The sequence below is a fragment of the Meriones unguiculatus genome, chromosome 17 (genome assembly GCF_030254825.1).
Source record: "Meriones unguiculatus strain TT.TT164.6M chromosome 17, Bangor_MerUng_6.1, whole genome shotgun sequence".
In the NCBI taxonomy this organism is placed as follows: Eukaryota; Metazoa; Chordata; class Mammalia; order Rodentia; family Muridae; genus Meriones; species Meriones unguiculatus.
In genome coordinates, this window is record NC_083364.1 from 40,937,386 (window position 1) to 40,959,232 (window position 21,847).

At 43.6% G+C, this 21,847-nt stretch overlaps 1 protein-coding gene across 3 annotated transcripts in view; it reads right to left on the reverse strand.

Moving 5' to 3' along the window:
* The window catches only part of LOC110565336 (V-set domain-containing T-cell activation inhibitor 1-like), a 34,480-nt gene extending 14,758 nt beyond the window's left edge, over positions 1-19,722 (reverse strand). The window contains exons 1-4 of one of the 3 annotated variants that reach the window (XM_021662992.2): positions 19,671-19,722; positions 15,988-16,389; positions 14,341-14,625; positions 7,837-8,165 (exon numbers count right to left, since the gene is read on the reverse strand). In XM_021662992.2, the coding sequence (XP_021518667.2) occupies positions 8,134-8,165; positions 14,341-14,625; positions 15,988-16,389; positions 19,671-19,722 (771 nt within the window). In that variant the 3' untranslated portion in view covers positions 7,837-8,133. Of the gene's footprint in view, positions 1-7,836; positions 8,166-14,340; positions 14,626-15,987; positions 16,390-17,196; positions 17,319-19,670 lie in introns of those variants that run through there. The other 2 variants (XM_060370371.1, XM_060370372.1) reach the window with 2 other exon arrangements.
* Positions 19,723-21,847: the final 2,125 nt, after the last annotated feature.

Here is a 21,847-nt window from a genome sequence, read left to right on the forward strand (position 1 = left end):
TAGGATCCACACCTGCACATAATCTAAAATCTAACTGTCTAAGTTTACACGCTTATTCAAACCCCTGGGTGCCTTCTTCTAGGCTTTGGTGAATCTCAGCAATATTTTTTTTTCCAATTTGGTGGGTGATCTCTCTCTCCATGCCCTTAAGGTGGCTGTGTTAATCTGTTTGTTAGCTTGCAAAACATAGTGTCATTGGTTGCCAGTCCCTTCCTAGGGTCCTGTACCCAGGAGCATGTCTGCGGTCATAGCAGCTCCATGAACTAGATTATGCTGCACCTGGTCCTGACTTAATTCTGAAAACTCAGTCTTGAACAACAGGTAATCCCCTGGTAGAGCTAAGATTCTGCTGTGCCTAGCCAATGAGAAGGAGGCCAGGCATTGTCACCGAGGATACTCTGAATACATCCTTATGCATATGGAGCCGTGGGCCCATAGGTTGTACAGGCTGGTTTGATCTTCTTCAAGGATTCAAAAGGAAGAGTCTCATGATAGCGCACCAGTTGGTTGGGATTTTTGTGGACCAGATCACGCAAACACAGGAAAGCAGTTAAAATATCGTCTTCCCTCAAATATCCTGCCCTAAATAAGATTGCTGGAAAGGACTGAGTTTATATCACCTTAAGTCTCTCGGTGGCCCAAACCCAAGGTGCAATTTCACCATGGGTTGGGTAACCCCATCCTTGTAATTGCTCTCCTCAGTATCAGGCGGCTCAGGACAAGGATGACATGTGACTCGAAGTTGCCTCTCTGTCTCTCAGATCCTGGTGGCACTGGAAGAGCTGCAGCTGGGGCCCGTTTGGCCCCTGGGGCTCTATCAGGGACAGAGGGTCTGTCCTTCATAACCGGAGTTTAAGTAAGACATAAACTTACTTACGGAGTTTAAGTAAGACTCCACGAACCAAAAGTAAAAATAAGAACTCATTCAGAGGCTTCGGCTATGATTCTAGCTCTTAATTTTTCTGCTGTTGTTTTCAAGTAGCCAGACTTACCCATCCCTTCCTCTAGAAACCAAGAACGGCATCTCCTGAACAGAGTATTAGAGCTGATGGAACTGAAATGCTTTTACATTACATCCATGGTTCCCTAAAACCATCTTCAAAGTCCTAATGTGTAACTGCCTGTCTCTAGATCATGCTTATCCCATGTTTTACACCCAACACATAGAACCCGCCTCTTTCTTAACTCTATCTGTGCCCTTCTTATGGAAGCATTGCCTTGCCTGACAAATGTGAGTGCCCTGGAGTTAAGGTTCCTGTTTGGGCGCCGCTTGTGAAATCCTGCACAGCTTTGGGATCGACCTGACTGGAACATCAGGGAATGAAGAAATGCAGACACATGTACAGAACGGCTGCGATGGAGTGAGCCACGAACTCTGGTGGAGACTCCTCAGCAGAAACTCAAGAGCATCGGCACGAGGAGGCAGGTTTATTGTGTGCAGCTGAATGAGGAGGCTAGCTAACCTTGCCAGGGGTTCTCTGTAGGGGAGGAGTCTCCGGCTACGGTCACCTGGGAGGAGGAAGCTGCAGCAAATTCTTTGCACACAAAATGGTAACATTTGGCATCCTTGACTTGACCGTGATCACGTCAACAGCACACATTCATGGGGGACCTTGTTCGGTCCCCACAACTGAACGGTGTGATATAGCAGGTAAACGTTGCCATCTAATCAGGGAAGTCTTCCTGTCAATAAGATACACGTGCATGATAGAAATAACTCTCAAAGAACATGTAACAGATAAAGTCAGCACCTTATGGAACAGCATGGTCTCGTGCCTTGTGTCTGAGTGTTAAGTAATTTGCTGTCTTTTACAAGCAGACACTCACGTCCCCCCAAAATGATGTGTGTACCCTTGCCAAACAACTTGTTCCTGTTTGACCAATAAAAAGCTGACACACCTGGGCAGGGCAAATGGGGTAAGTTGTGGATCAGGTTCTTGGGATTTGGGGACAGGAGAGGATCTTGGGAAGGAGATGGTAGAGGAGGAGGAGGAAGAAGGAAGAAGCACAGGGCGGGCCATGGGTTAGCATGGGAGAAGCACATGGCTGGCATGGATGGAGGAATTGGCCCAGGAGAGAGAATAAGCGAGTAGTTATGGAATTACGAATGGGAGGGAGCCTGGGATGGGGCTGGGAGGTAAAGACAGAATAGAGGACTAATATCTGCCCTGCTCCGGGTGAAATAAGGCTACTGTAAAATCTAACATGTGTCTATGGCTTTTATTGATTGTGATAGCTGGTCAGATATACTGCTCTAACAATTATAGAGCAAATAATAGACATTTTTAGCCCTTTACCATTAAATTACCTGCAACAAGCTTACATTACTACATTTGCATGTGTGCTTATAACTGCCTTCAAAGAGGTTACACAATACACATTCCCACCGAAACTACAGATCTCTGCCAGACAAGGTGGCACATCCCTTTAATCCCAGCACTCAGGAAGGAAAGCAAGCAGCTCTTGTAGCCCAGCCTGGTCTACAAAGTGAGTCCAGGACAGCCAAGGCGCTACACTGTCTTGGAAGAAGAAGAAGAAGAAGAAGAAGAAGAAGAAGAAGAAGAAGAAGAAGAAGAAGAAGAAGAAGAAGAAGAAGAAGAAGAAGCATATGTCTGTGTAAGTCAGTTTCCCAATATCGTGAGAGTCCTTGGTTACCCGTAGAGGAAATGGGGCTCCCTTGCTTTTATTTTTCACTACTTACTTTATTGTTCTGTTTGAGAGACTGAGCAGCTATGATTCTGATTCTTTTATTTGCTCATGTTTTTGTTGTTTGTTGGCGCTTTTTTTTCTAGGTCAGTAATAATTAGTTCTTCATGCCCTTAGCACTAGCAATTAATTTCTCCTACTTTGCCCAACCTCCTGTGACTTCTGTGTGGTATTTTTTCTTTCTCAAGCTTCACTGCTTATATAAGCCAATTTATCCATCTTTCCTTTCCTGTTAGTGTGTGCCACTGGAGAAGATGAAGAAAAGAACACAGACACAGAGTAACTCAAAAGCCCTCAAAATGAACACAGAAAATACCCTTTGGAGGGAAATCAGAACACAGGGTGATGTAGTCGTTACCAGAATTGAGCCTAGCATAAGCTAAATCTAGAATTGCAATTGAGGGAATATTCCAGAATAGTCTGAGAAGCTCAGGAGAGGATCCGAACTGAGTCACATCATCCAACGATCTGTTCTTTTCTATGACTCATTGAGAGTGATTCCTAGTTCTTGTGTGAGATAAAGTAGTGGCTAAGATCAATACCATTTACGGATATCTTAAGCATTTTCTAAGCGTTGGTTTTAAGTGCTTGAAAGCACCAGGGAACCAGTGTGGGGAGGGGGATAATGATCTCTGCTTCGTAAAGCCCAAATTCTGGTAAGGAGAGGTAGATAACAGGCATAATAAAAGGTAAACTATGTGATAAGTTAGGAAGGGATAAGATAGCAAGATAAGAGAGACTGAGAGGATGAGGATGAGGGATGAGGGATGAGGGATGAGGGAACATCTGGGTTTCAGACTTTAAGTAGGATCAAGGTAGGCCTCAATAGGAAGGAATGTAAAGAAAGGAAATTGAGGAGATTAGATGGATGATGGCTGAACGGAAGGTGCCAGAACAGGAGTGTCAGTCTGGCTGGAGGAAGGAAAGAGGGAGAGAATGGGTATACATGCACCGAGAAGTGATGGGGACTGAAGTTAAGGGAGAGGGGAGTGCTCCTTAAAGACCATGTAAAGACTCTTGGGTTTTACTCTGAACTGATAAGGGCATTTACAGTCAAGTGAACGGGGAAACAGTAAGCGCTGCTCACTCTACCTGTGTGCCCAGTCCTTAAAACTTCTTCTGTATCTCTGTGTCAACCTGAATTATTCTCTCTTATGTGTTTAGTGAGGAGTGTCAGATTCATGTTGGGAAGAGCTCTAGGTCCTTAGATACCTTTTGAATTTGTACACTGTTAACAGACAAGAATTGGGAAGTGGAAACAAGATGAAGGAAATAGAGAATTGAGCAAATATATCCGTAGTCCCTGGTATCAGGCACAGAGAAAGGAATTAGGGTGGTAAGTGTAGTCAAAATCAACCCCCTGTCCCAGGGAATGTGTCAGCAGGCTGTGTTACCTCATGAGCACATTGCAACAAAGACAAGAGGAACAAAATCAGCACTGTGCAGTCAGCAATCCTGGATGAGGTTTCTAAACCAAAGTCTGAGGTTGGATATAGTGGTGAATGCCTCTAATCTCAGAGCTCAGGAGATACAGGGAGGGCCGGGGGATGGGACACTGAAAGGCCCTCATAATTACACTGAGTCCCATTCATTTTCATATTCTTGGTTTCATAGATTGATGAACACAGTGAGGAACCCAAGGACAGGTTTCTCAGGGACGGAGGGATAGTGCCCTGAGCAGAAGAGCGGGCAGCTGTTGACCTTGGCAGCTGCAAGAAGGAGCAAGTTGAAGGCTGTGCTGTCTAGTAGAAAGAAAACAGGCAGGACCAGCAGCGAGTGTCTTGAGCAATTACCCCAAGGGGTGAGTGGGGCTTTGGGATGCACAAAGATGTAGTTCATTGAGGTGACAATTGCTCCCCCCCCCATTTCTTTATCCAGCCCTCGGGTGTCACTTTTCTTCTCCTATTTGGGCTTAGGCTGGTTGTAAAACAGAATTCTATCTCTAAGGCAGTCAGGTGCGGGAGACCCCAGACCCTGTCGGGACACACTTGCTAAGCACTTGCTATCTACATCAGAGGCCATCGATGGTTCTGTCATTCATTTCCACCAGAGAATACTGTCTGCAAAAGCTAAACTCTGGCGCACTGATATTGGCTTACTCCTCATGGTCCCTAGAGGCCCTTTAGTTACTCTGCTTCTATCTGCCTATGGCCCCAACACACCAGAACAGCAGAACACCAGAACAACTGTGCTACAGGGTGAGACCATGTCTCAAAGGCTGGGAAAAAAAAAGAAAAGGAAAGGAAAAGAAAAGAAAAGAAACCTACCACAAACAACAAGCTGAACACTACACAAGAGGATTTTCCTGGAGTCCACTCAAAGGGAGTAGCATTTACAGGATGCGGCAACGGAGAAGTAATAGGTTCAGACCTGGGTCTGACTCCCGCTCTGTTCTCAGTTATTGGACCACATCAAACAAATGTACTTCAAGCCTCTTCATTTGTAGAATAGTCATCTGTAGGATGAGTTGTTGTAGGAAATAATTAAAATATAGTATATAGAAAATCTAAAAGTCCTGATGTGCTGAGTGCTAAGTGTTTGCTCTTATGGTGGCAGCAATCCTCTTCTACAGGACAAGAATAACAATTCTTCAGAACCCTGCTGTGTAAGCTAACTGAAAAAAAGCAGAGCTCTCAGGGACATCAACCAAACAAGTTACAGTAATACACAGACCCTCATATCAGGGGTGGGTGACGCAATGCAGTAGGAAGAAAAGGGCAGCCAAAAGAGCCAGAGACACCCCCTCTGCCACTGTGAGGACTCCCACAAAAACATTGAGCTAACAAACACAACACATTTGCAGAGGACCTAGTACAGGCCTGTGCAGGCTCCATGATTGCTGCTCGGTCTCTATCCGCTCCTATGAGTCCAGGTTCGTTGATTCTGTAGGCTGTGTTCTTGTGGTGTCCTTGGCCTTTCTGACTCCTACACTTTTTCCTCCCCACTTCTGTGGGGTTCCCTGCTGTTCCTACCTCTCATGCTTCTGGATTCTTTCAACTTCCTGTGTCTCCTGTCTTCCCTATGCCTTTAAACCAGCATAACAATCATACTTCCCTTTTTTTTTAAGGATTGGATGAGCTAATGGGTGTTAATTTAAAAAATTTCTGGCATACAGGGAACGTTGTGTCAAGTATCACGAGTACCAACAATTTCTTTCTCTCACATGCTGCCCCATGTGAGTCAGGGCTCACACTGGCCCTGTGTCAAAGATGTCTCACAGATAACGAGCAGGTAGGCATAAACTTAGGAACTTACCCAAGACTACAAAACTAGAAATGAACCAAAACAGGAGTCAAGCCCGCATACCTTTCACTCCTATTCTATAATGCTTTCTTTAAAAAAAAAAAAAAAGACTGTTGCATCAACATGAATTATTAATCTCCAATTATTGCTCTCTATAACGTAACTGTTGAACTCAACAGAATTAACGCATGCATCCCCCATCTATCATAGTTCTATTAACATCTGTACAGCCTCTCACTCTGATTCAAGTCAGGCCACCTAAAGTGGTCCACGTCCAGATAGGTGCAAGAAACCTTTAGCACAGACCTCAACACTTACCTTAAGAATATAAATAGCAGCTGCAACAAGAACATAATAACAGGGGGTGGAGGGATGGCTCAGTGGTTAAGAGCACTTACTGCTCTGGCAGAGGACCCAAATCCCAGCACACACATCAGGCAGCTCACAATTTCTTCCAACTCCAGCTCCAGGGGACCTGATATCCTCAGGTTTGTCTGTGGGTACCTGGTAATAGCTCACACAGGCATCCATCCATACAAATAAATAAACAATATTTTAAAAGAATAGAGTAAAAAAAGAATATAGATATTATTTCTTTTTTTAATTGTACAGGTCTATCTCCCTGGTTTGTTCGCTTCCTGGGCTAGCCTATGCAGTAGTTTTAGAAAGGAAGCATGTTCTTTATGCCCAGTACTAAACTTTTTTATCACCTGAATCACCTCACTCACAAAATTAAGGTTTTGAGCCAATTAAAAAATTTCTTTCCCAGTGGGAGCGGGGCCATCTCTGACTCTTTTGCCTGCTCTTGGGACCCCTTTTCTCTTCCTGGGCTACCTTGTCCAGCCATATGCAGGTATGTGAGTACCAGTCTTATTGTAACTTAAATGCTATAAACAGTTGATATCCTTGGAGGCCTTCTCTTTCCTGAAGGGAAGCAGAGGAGGCGTGGATCTAAAGGAAAGGAGAGATGGTAGTGGAGGGACTCAGGAGAGGAGACAGGGAAGCTACAGTCAGGATGCAATATGCAAGTGACTGAATAAATAAATAAATAAATAAAATTCAAAACAATTTTTTTCTTTTTCTCTTAGTGTCTCATGACCATTTTCCCCTCTGTCTATAACCTAAGCTTGAATCCTATGAGCTCAAACACGAAGAAAGACTTTGCCACACCCAGGTCCCCCAAGGGGAGTTCACATGTGCTGCAAGAACAAAATATCATCTCCAAGATGGTTTATTCATTGTGTGAAGGGTGGAAAATCCAAGATTAAAGTACTGACAGACCCAGAGTCTGACAAGAAATCCCTTTGTGAGTCAGATGTGGCACCTCTCATCTGTCCTCACATGGTGGAAGAGACAAGGGCTTCTCTCGCAACAATACTGATCTCATCGTGATAGTGTTACCCTGACAACCCAGCTGTTTCCCAGGGACTCTACCTCTTATTTCCATTGCTTTGGGTGTAAAGATTTCAAAGAATGAATGGGGGGGGGGGGGAGACACAAAGTTCAGACTATAGCAGAACGGTACATAAATTCTGTTTACAAAAAGCATAGAAACAGGAGTTATAGAAATCTAGATATAAGAGTAATGAAGCTAAAAGTCACTGGACAAACAGAAAAGCTTGAGAATTAGCCTCACCTCCAAATGTCCACTATGTCTATAGCTTTGTCCAGCAATGCATAGAAGGACCTTAGCAAACATATTTATGCTGATTTGGGGACCTGTTTCTTAGGTACCTGTTTCTTAGGCTCTTCTTGGTGGGCAAAGCACCCGAATAACGTCATTACCAAAAGCAAAGCAAACCTGATGTAGAGAATGCATAGAGCATATTCCCTCTGCTCTGAACTCACAAAGTCACCCAACAGTGATGTGGACCCCAGTCAGCCAGGCACGTGACACAAAGGATTTTAATCTTCTTTCATTTTGCACTTAAGACCTCTGAATTTTACTCAGAGTTTAACATGTTGGAAGAGCGAGGTTAACTACAACAAATCTTTAAACAAAAGATAAAAACAGAGATGAAGCAAGACTCTGGTACTATTTAACACTCCAGACTGATTACCCCCTTGTTTTTGTGGGTGTTTTGTTTTGTTTTAAGTTTTTGATCAGTCAGTGTCAGAAGAAAAAACAGGAATTCCACTGACTCCAGGCATGGCAGGTTCTCAGGAAGAGATCATTCAAATGTTTTAATAGTAGTCAGAGTCACGGAACCTTTTCTCTGAAACAAAACACAGTATCGGGGAGAGAGAGAGAGAAAGAAAACATAAAAGTCAGTTTTGTGTTGGAAGCAGATCGGCTGCAATGCGTCCCTAGAGCTACACAAGAAGGAAGAGCTGTAAGCAATGAATTCTCTGCTCCCTCTAATAATCGTAGCTCTCTAAAGGGCTCTAAAACTACTCTCAGAGTATTTTCTTAATTGCCGTCCACTTATAAAAGGTAATTTTGACTTACCAGTTCATTCATTTGTTCACTCGACAGATATTTTTGGAGAACAATTAGAGAAGAACAAAGGAAACAGGAAGGGAAAAAATAGTATTTCCTATCAACTTTCAGAGATAAAAAGAGAAAAGAGAAACATAGGCTCAGAGCTTCCGGGTAGCCCTCCCTTGTCTGTTAGGTGTGTGGGACTGGGAAATATGGTCAGGAAGTTGATGTCATAGGTCAGCAACTCACATCACATTCCAGGATGCTCTGGAGGAAAATTATCACAAACAAGGAAAGACTGCAGACTGGACCATTCTCCTTCCTGTTTCTCTACAAACTTCTAGCTTAGAATGTTACAACCTCTGTTGTAACCTCTTCAATTCTCATCACTCTTTGACTTAGCTGCTACTCTTGCAAGCTTTCCATTTCTTTTATATATCTTTTTTTTTTACTTTTTATTACAATTTATTCACTTTGTATCCCAGCTGTAGCCTCCTCCCTTGTCCTCTCCCTCCTTCTTCTCCTCCTATGCCCCTCCCCAGTCCATTGATAGGGGAGGTCCGCCTCCCCTTTCATCCAACCCTAACCTATCGGGTCTCATCAGGGCTGGCTGCACTGACTTCCTCTGTGGCCTAGGAAGGCTGCTTCCCTCCCCATCAGGGGTAGGTAGGTGATCAAAGAGCCATCCACTGAGTTCATGTTAGAGACAGTCCCTGTTTCCCTTACTAGAAAACCCACTTGGAGACTGAGCTGCCAAAGGACACTGTCATCAGAACAAAATGACAGCCTACAACCTGGGAAAGGATCTTCACCAACCCTATATCTGACAGGGCTAATATCCAAAATATATTAAAAACTCAAGAAATTAAACAGCAACAAATCAAGTTATCCAATTTAAAAAAAAAAAAGGGCTACAGAACTAAACAGAGAATTCTCAATAGAGGAATATCGAATGGCTGAGAAATGCTCAATGTCCTTAGTCATCAGGGAACTACAAATCAAAATGACCCTGAGATTCCATCTTACACCCATCAGAATGGCTAATATCAAAAACTCAAGTGACGACACATATTGGAGAGGATGTGGAGAAAGGAAAACCCTCCTCCATTGCTGGCAGGAATGTAAACTTGTACAACCACTTTGGAAATCAATCTGGCACTTTCTCAGAAAATTAAGAATAGTTCGACCTCAAGATCTAGTTATATTACTCCTAGGCATATCCAACAAGTATACAACAAGGATATTTGCTCAACCATGTTCGTAGCAGCTTTATTCATAATAGCCAGAATCTGGAAACAACCCGGATGTCCCTCAACTGAGGAATGGATACAGAAATTGTGTTACATTTACACAATAGAATAATTCTCAGCAATTAAAAACAAGGAAATCATGAAATTTTCAGGCAAATGGTGGGAACTAGAAAAGGTCATCCTGAGTGAGGTATCCAAGAAGCAGAAAGACACATATGGTATAACACTTATAAATGGATATTAGACATATAATATAGAATAAACATACTAAGATCTGTACACCTAAAGAAGCTAAGCAAGAAGGAGGGCCCTGCGTAAGATGCTCAATCCATTTCTTAATTTTTGGTGTCAATGTCATTATTCCATGTGTATCCATCCATTTGAGCCTTCTAAGCTCTTCTCTTCTAAGATCTTTGCCTACATTTTATTTTAGTCACCCTCCCATGGCTAGTACTTAGATTACATCATTAGCAATAGCTATGGCCTCTTTCCTTTCTCAATGTCAAGCATCTTCCTATTCAACCATTGCCTCTGTCTTTCCAATTCACCATCTCAAGTCCCCCAACTCAAATAGTTTTTTGAAAAGCACCAGGACCTAGAATCCAGTGACCCTACCACTTTTGAGGAGATATTGAGGGTTGGATCTAGGGCCGCATGGATGTTAGACAAGTGTTCTAACATCCAAGACACAACCGCAGCCCTCCTGCCACCTTTTCTCTGTCCTTTCCTCACTTCCATCCTTCATCCTTCCCATTCAGCTTAAATCCCACGACTGTACGCTCATCTGTTTCCATCAGTTACACACAACAAAACCCTAACATGTGGTTGACCCAACACTATTACCATTGTGTGTCTACACTCATATAACTAAGTGAGATTGGAGAATAACACACAAGAAATGCCCAGTGTCCTCATTTTAATGTAATGGTTGTGAACTTTAAAAATGCCTTTAGCACTACAAACAAACAAACAAACAAACAAACAAACCCAAAAAACTCAAACTGTTCTATTTGCCTTCTAGCTGATTGTTTTATTATTTCTCAACGCTGCCATGCCTAACCTTACACTCACTCATGAGTTAATGCCTGTTTAACGTCTCCTCTCAAATAGTCTATTCTCCGTCTTCATCTTTCTTGATTCACCAGCAGCATTCTGCACAATTAAACATTCCTCCATCCCGGAAAAGCTCTTCTCCTTGGCTTTCACCTTGTGATATTCTCCTGGTTTCCAGCCTCTCTCACTGCCCATGACTCCTCAGGCTCCTTTAGTGATCCCATCATCATACTGTGCTCCTTCCCTGACCCACAAAGGCGGCAAAGTGAGTGAAGGATGGAGAAAAGGGTCCGAAGACTTCGACTTTATTTATTTACTGGTTTGCTTTTACATTTATTCTACTTCCACGGCAAGCAGCAGAATTTGAAATCCCTTCTGCAGTCCACAGTTCCCAGGTTTTGCTTCTAAGCCTGTCTCTTTCTCTTAACTGAATATACGACTCCCTATGAAGAATTCCCCCTCCAGTGGCTCACAGGGGCTTCTCTAACTAAGCATTCCTCCCCCAAAGAGGCCCCAAGACCTCCTAGACAAACAGTGAATCTACCCATTCACTTGCTGAGAGAAAGTCTTAATGAGCTCTGGCTCCTCTCTTTCTCTTACATCCTTCGTTCAGTCTCTCAATGAATTCTGTTATTCTAACTTCAGAAACATAACCATAACCCAATCTCTCTTTGTCACTTCCACCCCTAACACATGGGATCGAGGCACCATCTTCTCCTACTGGGATTGTAACAACCCAACTGGCCACCTTGGTCCCACCCTCACCTCTCTTGAGTCCACCCTCAAGAGTAACAGGGAAGATCTTTATAAAATACAAGTTAGATCCCTTTACTCCATCTCTTCCCACGGTGTGAGAAAACCCCACATCCTCATAAAGGTGCACTAGAAACCACATTGTGCTGGCCTCCTCTCATCCTTCTGCTATTTTAACTCCCACACCTTGTCATTAACTCTTTCCATCCCAACCCTCAGCGTCCATGCTTCTCCTCAAACCCACCATTCCCCTGCCTCTGGGCCTGGCTTCTACATCTCTGTTCAAGTCTTTGCTGGAACTTAAGATTGAACTAGGCTGGCTATGGACAGGGTGACGTTACAACACCCCCTCTCTACGCCCTTCCTTCTGATCTGCCTCCATTGTTTTGTTTTCCTCTGTGTGGCTATTCACCATAGGCTATCACACGTTTTCCTTTACACTAAAAAGTACTTATAGTGTAAATGTAAATCTTACAAACAGAACACTGCCATATGACCAGCACCCGCACCACAAGTGGACCGTAACCAACACCCTAGAAATCTCCTCATGTTCTTCTAGTCTCTTTGCACCCTCACTCCAAGGCTTACTACCACTACTCTGACTTCCTTCACACAGCATAGATGATGCGTCCTGTATTGGATGTCATGTAACTGGGCTCATATGCTGATAGACAGCACATTTTAATGAGCTGTTTATTCTGTGTTTCTTTCCCACTAACAGTACGAAAGCTTCAAGAGTGTAAGAATTCATTTTATTCACTGAGGTGTATCTAGTACCTACAAAGAGGATATGGCCCAGAGTTGGAGCTCAACAAATAGTTGATGTGGAAATGGACAAAATATTAAACAAATAGACATGAGCATAAGAGAGGGGCTTCAAAACTGAGTCAAGCCTTGGGAAATGTTAACGAGTTTGTGAGGCAGATCAAAAAGAGAAAGGTATTCCAAGAAAGGCAGCATCTGCACGAAGGCATGACGCTATGACGAAAACATCATCTGAAAGCCACAGGGATTGGTAAGCCCAGAGCAATGAGCAGTGGCTGTGTGATGAGACCTGGCAGCTTCAGAGCTCGGAAACAGGCAGATGCCAGATCTCCAGCACCTTGTATAAATAAGCAGATGAGAAGATGTGAAGAGCAGTAAAATATGAGGGTTTCTTAGGTGTTTCTAGGACATTTTAAGGGTGTTGAAATTTAAGGGGATTTAAGAAAAACAGTATTTTTGAAGTCAACTCATTAATAATGCATCCTAGTGTTCTCAGAACAGTCTGAGGCCCCCTGTAATGTTCACAGACTTACCAAGCTCTGTAAGTGTGTGGGGAAAGCTTAAAAGTCTGGCAGATAAATGAGCCTCTCTTCTTCCCTTTGAAGGAAAAATTTCCAGCCCATGTAGGAAATTTAAATGGATGAGTCTATCCACTTTGTCCTGTTTTGCCAGACTGTGGGAAGGAGGTGGGAGCTCTGCCTCCCTCATCTATGAGACATGGCTCTGAGGAGCCGGCACCCCACATGGGAAGACGAGAGGTGCTCTGGGTGTCTTTACACCCCCAAAGGCTTGCGTCCTACACCAGTGGTTCTCAGACTTGAGTGTGGGTCAGAATCACCTTGAGGCCATATTAAAACTTAGGGCAAAGTCTCCCCCAGGACCAACTTTCCACAGGTCACGATGGGCCCCGAGAATTGTCCTCGGGTTCCCTGTAGTGACAGTGTTGCTGGCCTGAAGGATCACTACTTTGCACACTTGCCTGCCTCCTAAACCAGGCCAAGAGTCTTATAAGGTCTTCTTTTGATTCTTGTAGAGGTTCGAATGCTCCATCCCTCTCACCCCTGAGCTTCAGCTTTGCCTTCTCTTACTAAATGTTTCCCTTACTATATTTTATCACATAAAATATAGGCCACCCAGTTAAATTTGATAAGTAATATTAGTACACTTCAGGTATATAATATTCAACATTACTGGATACCTAAAATTCAAATTTTGTGTTCATTTAGTCAAGATTTGGGTCAAATTATTGGTCCTAATTTCTTCAAATGGAAAGGGACAGTAACAGCAATTATCTTGCTGGCTAAGTTAAGGGTCTAACGTACGTGAGCTGGGGAGATGGCTGCACGAGCATGAAGGCCTGAGGATGGCTCTCCAGCACGCGAAAATTGGGTGCAGCAGCGTTCATCCATTATCTCCCAGGGCTGGGAGAGCAGTCAGACAGATTCCTAGAGCTAGCCCAGTTGGTGCAGCTGAACCTGTGAGCCCCAGATTCAGTGAAAACTTCTCTCAAAAAAATAAAGTGGAGAGCCGGATAGTGGTGGTGGTTCACACCTTTGATCCCCGAACTTGGGAGGCAGAGGCAGGAAGATCTCTGTGAGTTCAAGGCCAGCCTGGTCTACAGAGCAAGTTCCAGGACAGCCAGGGCTGAGCAGAGAAACCCTGGCTCAAAACAAAACAAATAAGTAAAGCAGAGAGCAACAGAGGAAGAATACTAGCACCAGCCTGTGGCCTCCACGCTTGCACACATACATACGCACCTGCAACCCCAAACACACATGCACACACAGACACATGTACATGTACACATACACATGACATATGAGACGTTCTAGGCACGTGGTAAGAGGCCAACAAATACCGGCTGTGACTCCTGAAGTGTTTAGCAGAGGCGCAGAAGCCTCACCAGGAGTAACGGCTGACAGGAGTATGCGGACAAGAGCTGCCACCCCCTGAGGCAAGATCTTTTTCTCAAACCCAGAGAGGCTCCACCTCCCTACCCTTTCCGACCCCTGGCTACAAGCTTGTGTTCCTGAGGCTTCCTTAAATCCCCCACCGTGCTCAGAAGGCCTGCTCAGTAAATACTGTGACTTCAGTGTGCCGAAGCACGAAGCACGACCCGTTCTCCTCTCCCCTCCCACCCGCACTCACTCGGGTACCGCCGAATGGATCTGATGGGCCGGTTGTTTTCATTCGTCTCTGAGATGTGGCACACGTATTTCTCATTTAACTTGACCGGATATCTGAGGACAGAGTACACGCGGTACAGGCCGTTCATCTGCTCCTCCAGGATCTCCACCGTGCTGTGGTTGCTCAGGTCCCTCTCTCCCCGGTCCAACCAGGTCACATTGGGTGTGAGGTACCAGCCCTTAGACGTGCACGTAGCCACATCTTCATCGTCAATCTTGTCAAACTTCACCTGGGGCATTTCAGAATCTGGTTGGGGAAAAAAAAATAATAACAAAACAATTAGTTCCTTTTTTGTTTTCGTCCCAGGAGGCCTGAGCCTTGGGTGTTTATACTAACCCTGATGGAGACAGCGTGTTCTGAGAGGTTCACTGAAGCTAAAATTTTGGACCAAACATAGAGAGAAACAGGATATGCGCGCCCTCTTTCATCTAGCCCCACACTGCTGCTGTCTTTATTTGGAGAATCTTTCCCTCTTGCTGTGCGTTCATTCCAGACTCCCCGCTGACCTCAGATGCCTCAGCTGAGAATCACAGGAGAGTTGACGGCCACAGCCACGGTCACCCCAACAAGCCAGATCTTATCTGACCTCCGAAGTTAAGCAGGGTCGGGCCGACTTAGCTAGGACAATCACAGAAGATAAATCATAAATGTGGCAAGTTCCCATAATTCCAGAGGGCTGAGGGAGGGGGACTGCTGTGAGTTCAAGGCCAGACTGACCTATATAGAAAGATCCTGTCTCAATAATAATAATAATAATAATAATAATGATAATAATAATAATAAACAATTCTCATCACCTTCTCATCTCTTTCAGCTCTTACTCTGGAGGGAGTCTGCCTTGCTGGACTCAGAGCACCCTAGGCTCTCTGTCAGAAAGGACAGTTTTCCACACAACACTGGAGAGCAAGGATCCTGGGGGAATATGGATTCAGCCCAAACAATGATTTTTGAAAATAATTTTTTAGATTCTTAAAAAATTTTTATTTTATGTATATGTGTCTCGTGCACATATGCCAAAGCAACATACACATGCCCAGTGCTCATGGAGGCCGGAAGGGTGGTTGGTTCTTCTGGAACTGGAGTTACAGACAATTGTGAGCCGTGTAGGTGCTTGGAATGGACTAAGGCTCTCAACTGAGAAGCCATCTCTCCATCCCTGAAACCTATGCTAAAGGTAGGAAGAGTGAAGCCTAGCGAAGCTGATGGATTGCCCAGTGTCATCCAGAATTAGAAATCCAGCCTCCGATTTCCCAGCTCAGTACCGGTCACTCTAAACTGTCTATGGCCTTAGCATCTTCCTACGGGACTATTGTGAGGGGGAAGTTGGGGGTGTCACAATGTGTAACTTTTGGGATTCAACCAGCGCAGGTTCAGTTTCCCTTCTGTTCATGATAAATTAGTGAGCGACACTTAGAGGCGCAGACACAGCACTTCTCGTTCAGAGAAACAGCTTTAGGTAAAGTAAATCAATATTCCATTACCCTTAGAACAGGAATGAAATAATTTGATCTAGAAAAATGAGACCATCGGGAGAAAAAAAAACTTAGAACCTATCCTTGTGAGCCGAGAGCAAACTGGAAACCAGGTTCGTCAGTGAAGCTCCTTTACCTTCCACAACCAGCTTTACTGTACTCTCTCCTCTCCCGTTAGGGGTGACAGCTGAGCACTTGTACAAAGCTTCGTCGGAGAAATCCACGTTTCGTAGTTGAAGGGACAGAACGCCCTCAGAAATTTCGCTTGGGTCCACAGAGACTCTTCCCTCATATAAAGCATTTTGATCTTCAAGTTGCTCTGCATTATCGTAAAACTGATAAACCACCTTCGTGAAAACTTGAAAGAAATCATAATATCTGAAAAAGCGATAAAACTCACGATCTTCCACTTCATATTCCTCTATTATGTCTTCTCTTTCCCAGTAAAACTCAAGGTTTTCCGTGCCCTCTATAAAGGAGAATTCACAATCCAGGATCACATCAGTGAACGGGTGGGCCCGTACCTCTTCTGTCGACACTGGATTGTCAAAGAAGAAATAAAGTTAGTAGAGATCCGTGGTGCTGCCTGAGGGACAACAGATGACACAGAGCAGGATTTCCTGGAGGGGACTGGTCATTTATAAAGTCACTAGAAGGCTGGAGAAATGAGCCAAAGACATGCAGGGAAGATGAGGCTTGTAGTGTGTGTGTGTGTGTGTGTGTGTGTGTGTGTGTGTGTGTGTGTGTCCTGCCTACCCCTGCATTCTGCTAGGCACAGAATGACACAGCAGAATAGATCTCTCAGACTGGACCTGTCAGGAAGCTGTGTCATTGCCCATGTTGGCTCCCAAACCAAGATGTGCTTGCCAGAGTCTCACTGGCAAAAGAAAAACTGTCCAGTCACTGCGCACCATAACCTTTTCATCTCTTCAGTCAGTTGCCAGCACAGCCCTTATGTAAACACAGCTGACCAACAGAACAGGCGTCACTCTCAAGAACCTTAAGGTCAAAACGATATTGAACGTTTCTTTGCCCTTCACTTCAGTAACCTGGGGAGGCACATTGAAATGGCAGAAAGATGGTTTATATGTGAAAAAGCTTTCAGTACACTGACGTGTTCTTCCTGCCACAGATATGTCCTAACCAGGACAGAGTTCTCACTAGGGGCCTGTTGGCTGGAGCCCACAGCCATGAACTATTGAGCTCCTGGATTCTTAGCATGGTATAGATTCCTGGCTGTGAGAGCTGAAAGAGAGTTGACAGATCACCTGACTGGATGTTTCCAAACTATTTCCACCCAGAAGTTGCCACAGAGGAATACCATAACAGTGAGATTTCTACTTGCCTGCCATTGCAGTCTCTTTCTCTCTCTCCACTTATAAAGTAAAGGCCCAAGCCAGAATTCTTCTGTAAAACACACTGTGATCAAGACAAAAGTGATTCCCAGGAAGTGAAGTTGCTCACAGTTCCAAATAGCAGATGGGGCTGGGCTGCTCAGATAGTTGGTAAAATATTACTAGGGATGTCTGTGAGGGCATTTTTTATTAGATCAATTGAAAGGACAGGCTTACATAAAGCAGTTACCCTCCCTAATATAAGTGTTCCCCCTTCTATGCGAGTCCAGAATAGAACAAAACCAGCTGACTATCCTCCGTAAGAACACCTGTCCAAACTCTTGGGCAATCTTTTTTATGCCTTCACACCTGAAGGGAGACATGGGCTCCTTTTGGGTTTCAGGCCTTTGGACTTAGATCAGAATCATACCTCTGGCTTTCTTGAGATGCCCCCGTTGTGTGTGTGTGTGTTGTGTGTGTGTGTGTGTGTGTGTGTGTGTGCTGGGAGAACCCTGACTTTATCATATTTTGTCAATTTACTAAGCATATTGTAAGACCTTTCTTTTCTTGATTGGGCCTTCGTCTGCAGACTGCACATAAGCAGATGCTATCCAATACCAGGAGGTGGATTGTTTAGGGGCACACAGTTCACTTTGTGGGGGAGAGCAGAATATGCTGAGTCTCTGGACTCTAGTTCCAAAGCTCCACCTGAAATGTGCTCTTTCAGCTAAAGGCAGTCATTCTTTCTAAAGCTGACGAGTAAATCAATTACCGAGGACACGGATGAACGACTACAAAGAGAGGCAAGACAGAAGGGACCACAGGAAGAAACAACTCATGTAAGGTTTTGAAGGATGGATTTGCATGTTTTTAAAGTCCTCTGAAAACTCCAAGCTCTAGTTCTAACTAACCCCTTACTAATCACATGGCATCAGGCAACTTCATCTCTCTGAGTTTATTTCTGTATATATAATTACAGTACCACCTGCTCCGGGTACTTGTGAAGCACCTTGGGGTTTCAGTGCCTGTTTTTTTTATGACACGGCTCAGTCATCTTCCAGAGGGGCACAAGGAAGAGAGCAGATGTGAGTAGCTGCACTCGCTCCAATTCTCTTCGAATATGTATTTCACTCCTTGAGGGACCGTTGATCTCAACATCAAGGGTTCGGCCTGGGAGGTCTAGCTACAGCTGTGCCGTTTACGGCCTTGGCAGAAAAAGCTTCACATTCTGAAATCTAAAAGGTCCAGCCAACCGGCCATGCATGACACACGATCGGCGAGGATGGATGTCACCTGTCTCTGGCTGGTGTGTCCATAAAGCCCTCCTCCTATCTAAATAGGCCCGTCATCTTTTTCAAGTTGTTATTTCTAGGCCATTGTGTCGTTAGCTTCCCAAGGTCTAAAAGCTTAAGACAAAAACCTACCAAAAAAAAAAAGGCTAAAAATATAGAAAAATACTTTAAAAACTGTACAAAGATATGCTGAGTGTCTAACACACTGCTATAGCCTCTGGCACGCCATCCCAGGTTGAGAATATTCTTATGAGATACATTATTGCTTGAGCTAACAGTTGCACCTTTCTTTCTCACCAACATTCACACCCATTCTTTTTAATGGTTTTGAGAGCACTTTTAGTACGAGTGACTGTCAACCCACTTTGCCATTGTCCCCTTATCTTCCTACACACACACACACGACACACCTCAATCAAGTGAAAAGAGCCAAGAAATATTGCCCAGCAGACCAAGGTTTGCATTAACTCGTGGGTTATCTCTGGGGTCTAAGGATACCCTCAAACTGCTGCTGTCCACTGGAGAGGAGGACTCCTGTGAGATGGCACGCATGTGAGGGCTGTAACGTGGTTTTCCAGTCACTGTGTGGAGAAGTCATAATGCATTTGCACACACAGTAGCTTTTTATAAACTTCACTCATGTACTTTAGGTTAGTTTGGTCACATTAGCAGTCTCAAAATCTGCACCTGGCTCATCACCAACATTTTTGCCGACTTGAGTACAATTTTTTTTTAATGTGTTCTATGACCATTCAGATTTTTTTCAGGACAGGGCTGATTTCAAATATTCTGATACTATAAAACTCTGTACTTTTCAAAGTCACTTAAGGTGGAGGTGATGAATATTTTTTTTCTTTTCCGTTGCGAAGTTTACACTAAACATGAGGATAAAGTTAGTCATGTGGCTATGGCTTCCAATGGGCAAACCCAGCTTGGAGGAAGAGGGTTCTTGTTAGAATGGACAGAATTAATCTTTTTACAAATTGTATGTCCCACACATTTTACCATGTTTTGTAAAGCAAATATAATATGTGGTTTTTCCTGTTTAACAAATAACAAGACTGAGATTTGAAGAGATTAAATCATTTGCTCGGTTGGTAATTTTTACCTTTAAAAAAAAACAACTCTAAATTACTGTCCTCACTATCTCCAAAATGGTTTCAGAAATATGAAGTTTTTGAAAAATGACTCACCTGCACCATGAAGAAGGAGAAGCAGGTTGACCCACACCAAAAAGAAAGCCATTCTGTGAGGGACAAAAAGGCAGAAATTTGCTTCATCTACGACAAACTCCGGGCCCCATAGCCACAGCCACCTGTTGGCGGGAGGGGGAAAGGGGGGTCCCCTTCATCAGCACCACCCGTACATTTCAGACCCATGGGGGCACCCCAAGAAGGCAGGCTTCCCTAAGGCGTCCTCCCTGTGTGAATGTCATCTAAGGGTCAACACTGGGTCACTTTGAGGAGTTCTAACACTGAAGTAGGTCTGGATGCAGATGAAGACAGAACACTCAGATTGAATCCAGCCTCCACTTGGCCTCATTTCTAACTATTCCTCCACACTTTAAGTTCCACAGATAGATACCAACATCATAATGCTACAGATCACTGTCCCTCTTGAAGTCCTCCCCAACCTCAGAGCCCATCAATCATTCCTTCTTCATTGTCCTAAGCATGCTTCTATTTCGGGAATCACGTTGTAGGCAGATATTTTTCTCACAGATTATTTATCTCTCTCTATTTCAAAGAAAGATAAGATAACGCTTCCCTCTCAGCAAACATTCCTGCCTCCTTTCTTCCAGTTGTTTGTCATGTTGAAGGAAATCTCATCACTGTCTCCCAGCACTGCTTACCATACATCTTAAATACTAGCTATATGTCAAATAGCTCTCCATAGAAGATGCAGCAAAATATTTTGAAACCAGATATAAGTTGATATAAATTTAAGGGATAATATGACAGGTAACAACCACTAGGGGTATCGTAGTTAATAGAGAAAAGAAATATAGCCAAGTGCCATGGAGAAAAAGTTCTAAACAGACAATATGTGTTTTTTTATAACTCAATAAATTTTGTCAGCTCTTTCTGATACGAAATCTTTTCATCATTAGGAAAGACAGAAACTCCAAGGCCTTTCTGATCCCCTTTAACTCCAGTTAAACGTAACTTTCGCTCATCTGCAGTTCTTCTTCCCTTTGCACTGCTGTGTAATTCTCTTACACATTTAATAAAGCTTGTTTTCGGTGACTCTAACAATAACATGGCCTTAAGGCAAAATAATTTTCAATAGCCAAGAACATTAAAATCACCTTCAACTTATGTACTTTGTCTTACAGGGATTTATACTCCATCTAACTAGTTGATGGCTCCTCAAGAACAGGACTAGGCACTCCTTATATTTTAAATATCCATCAGAGTAGTCCCTATACTTTACATCCAATAGATATTCATTAATAGAACCAAATGAATCTGCCCTAAGATTTTAACAAAGTTTCATGGTTTAAAGGGAAAAAAGTAAAACAACACCCTGCCGGCAAGACAAAACAAAAACAAAAACAAACCTCAGAACAAACAAACAAAAGAGATCATTGCACTGTGAATAATGAGAGTAAATTATTCTAAAAGAGAAAATTCCAGCCCTGTAGCCAGGTCTCGCCTGTAGTGGTTATACCTTCTTGGTGCCTGGCTTGCAGAAAAAAACACGGAGATGTCCATAAACCATGGCTGGGGCACCATGAGCTTGAAGGGACCAGAGCTGGAGCAGGCACCACAACCCTTCAGTCACACTGCAAGTTGCTCGAAGGCCAGCAGTTCCTCCCAAGGAGCTTACCTGTCTACCAGCTGGTCTCTCTGATCAGCAGGTAAAGAGCAGGTGAGGCGGAGCCAGAAGGTCTTCAAAGGGATAGTTGTGTGGCAGTCCTTAGGGAAAGCGCTCAGAGATACCGCTATTACCAACCTGTTGCCACAGATGTTCCGTAAAGAACCATGAGACAATATTTCTGCTGTCGTAGTTGTTAGCTTAAAAAGAACTAAAAAGGAAATTCTAAGTCTCTACTGGGCAATTATTCTGCACTCATTTTTTTTAATAAAAATTGTGAAGACTAATAAAATAGTATGTGGGAAATACTTGCTATATAATTCTAGTGAAAAAAAAAACCCAAAGTACAAAACTGTATATGCACGTGGTATATGATATCAACCTTGTGATGGGAAATGTGTGCTCATGGAGGAAGAAAATAAACATATCATAATAACAGTGATTATTTCTGGATGGTGGGACTTCAGTTCTAGGGCTTCCCAGATGTGTTCCTGAGTTAGTGACCTTTCTATTACATTAGAGCAGAGACTATAAGTGGGAAAATAACAGAGGG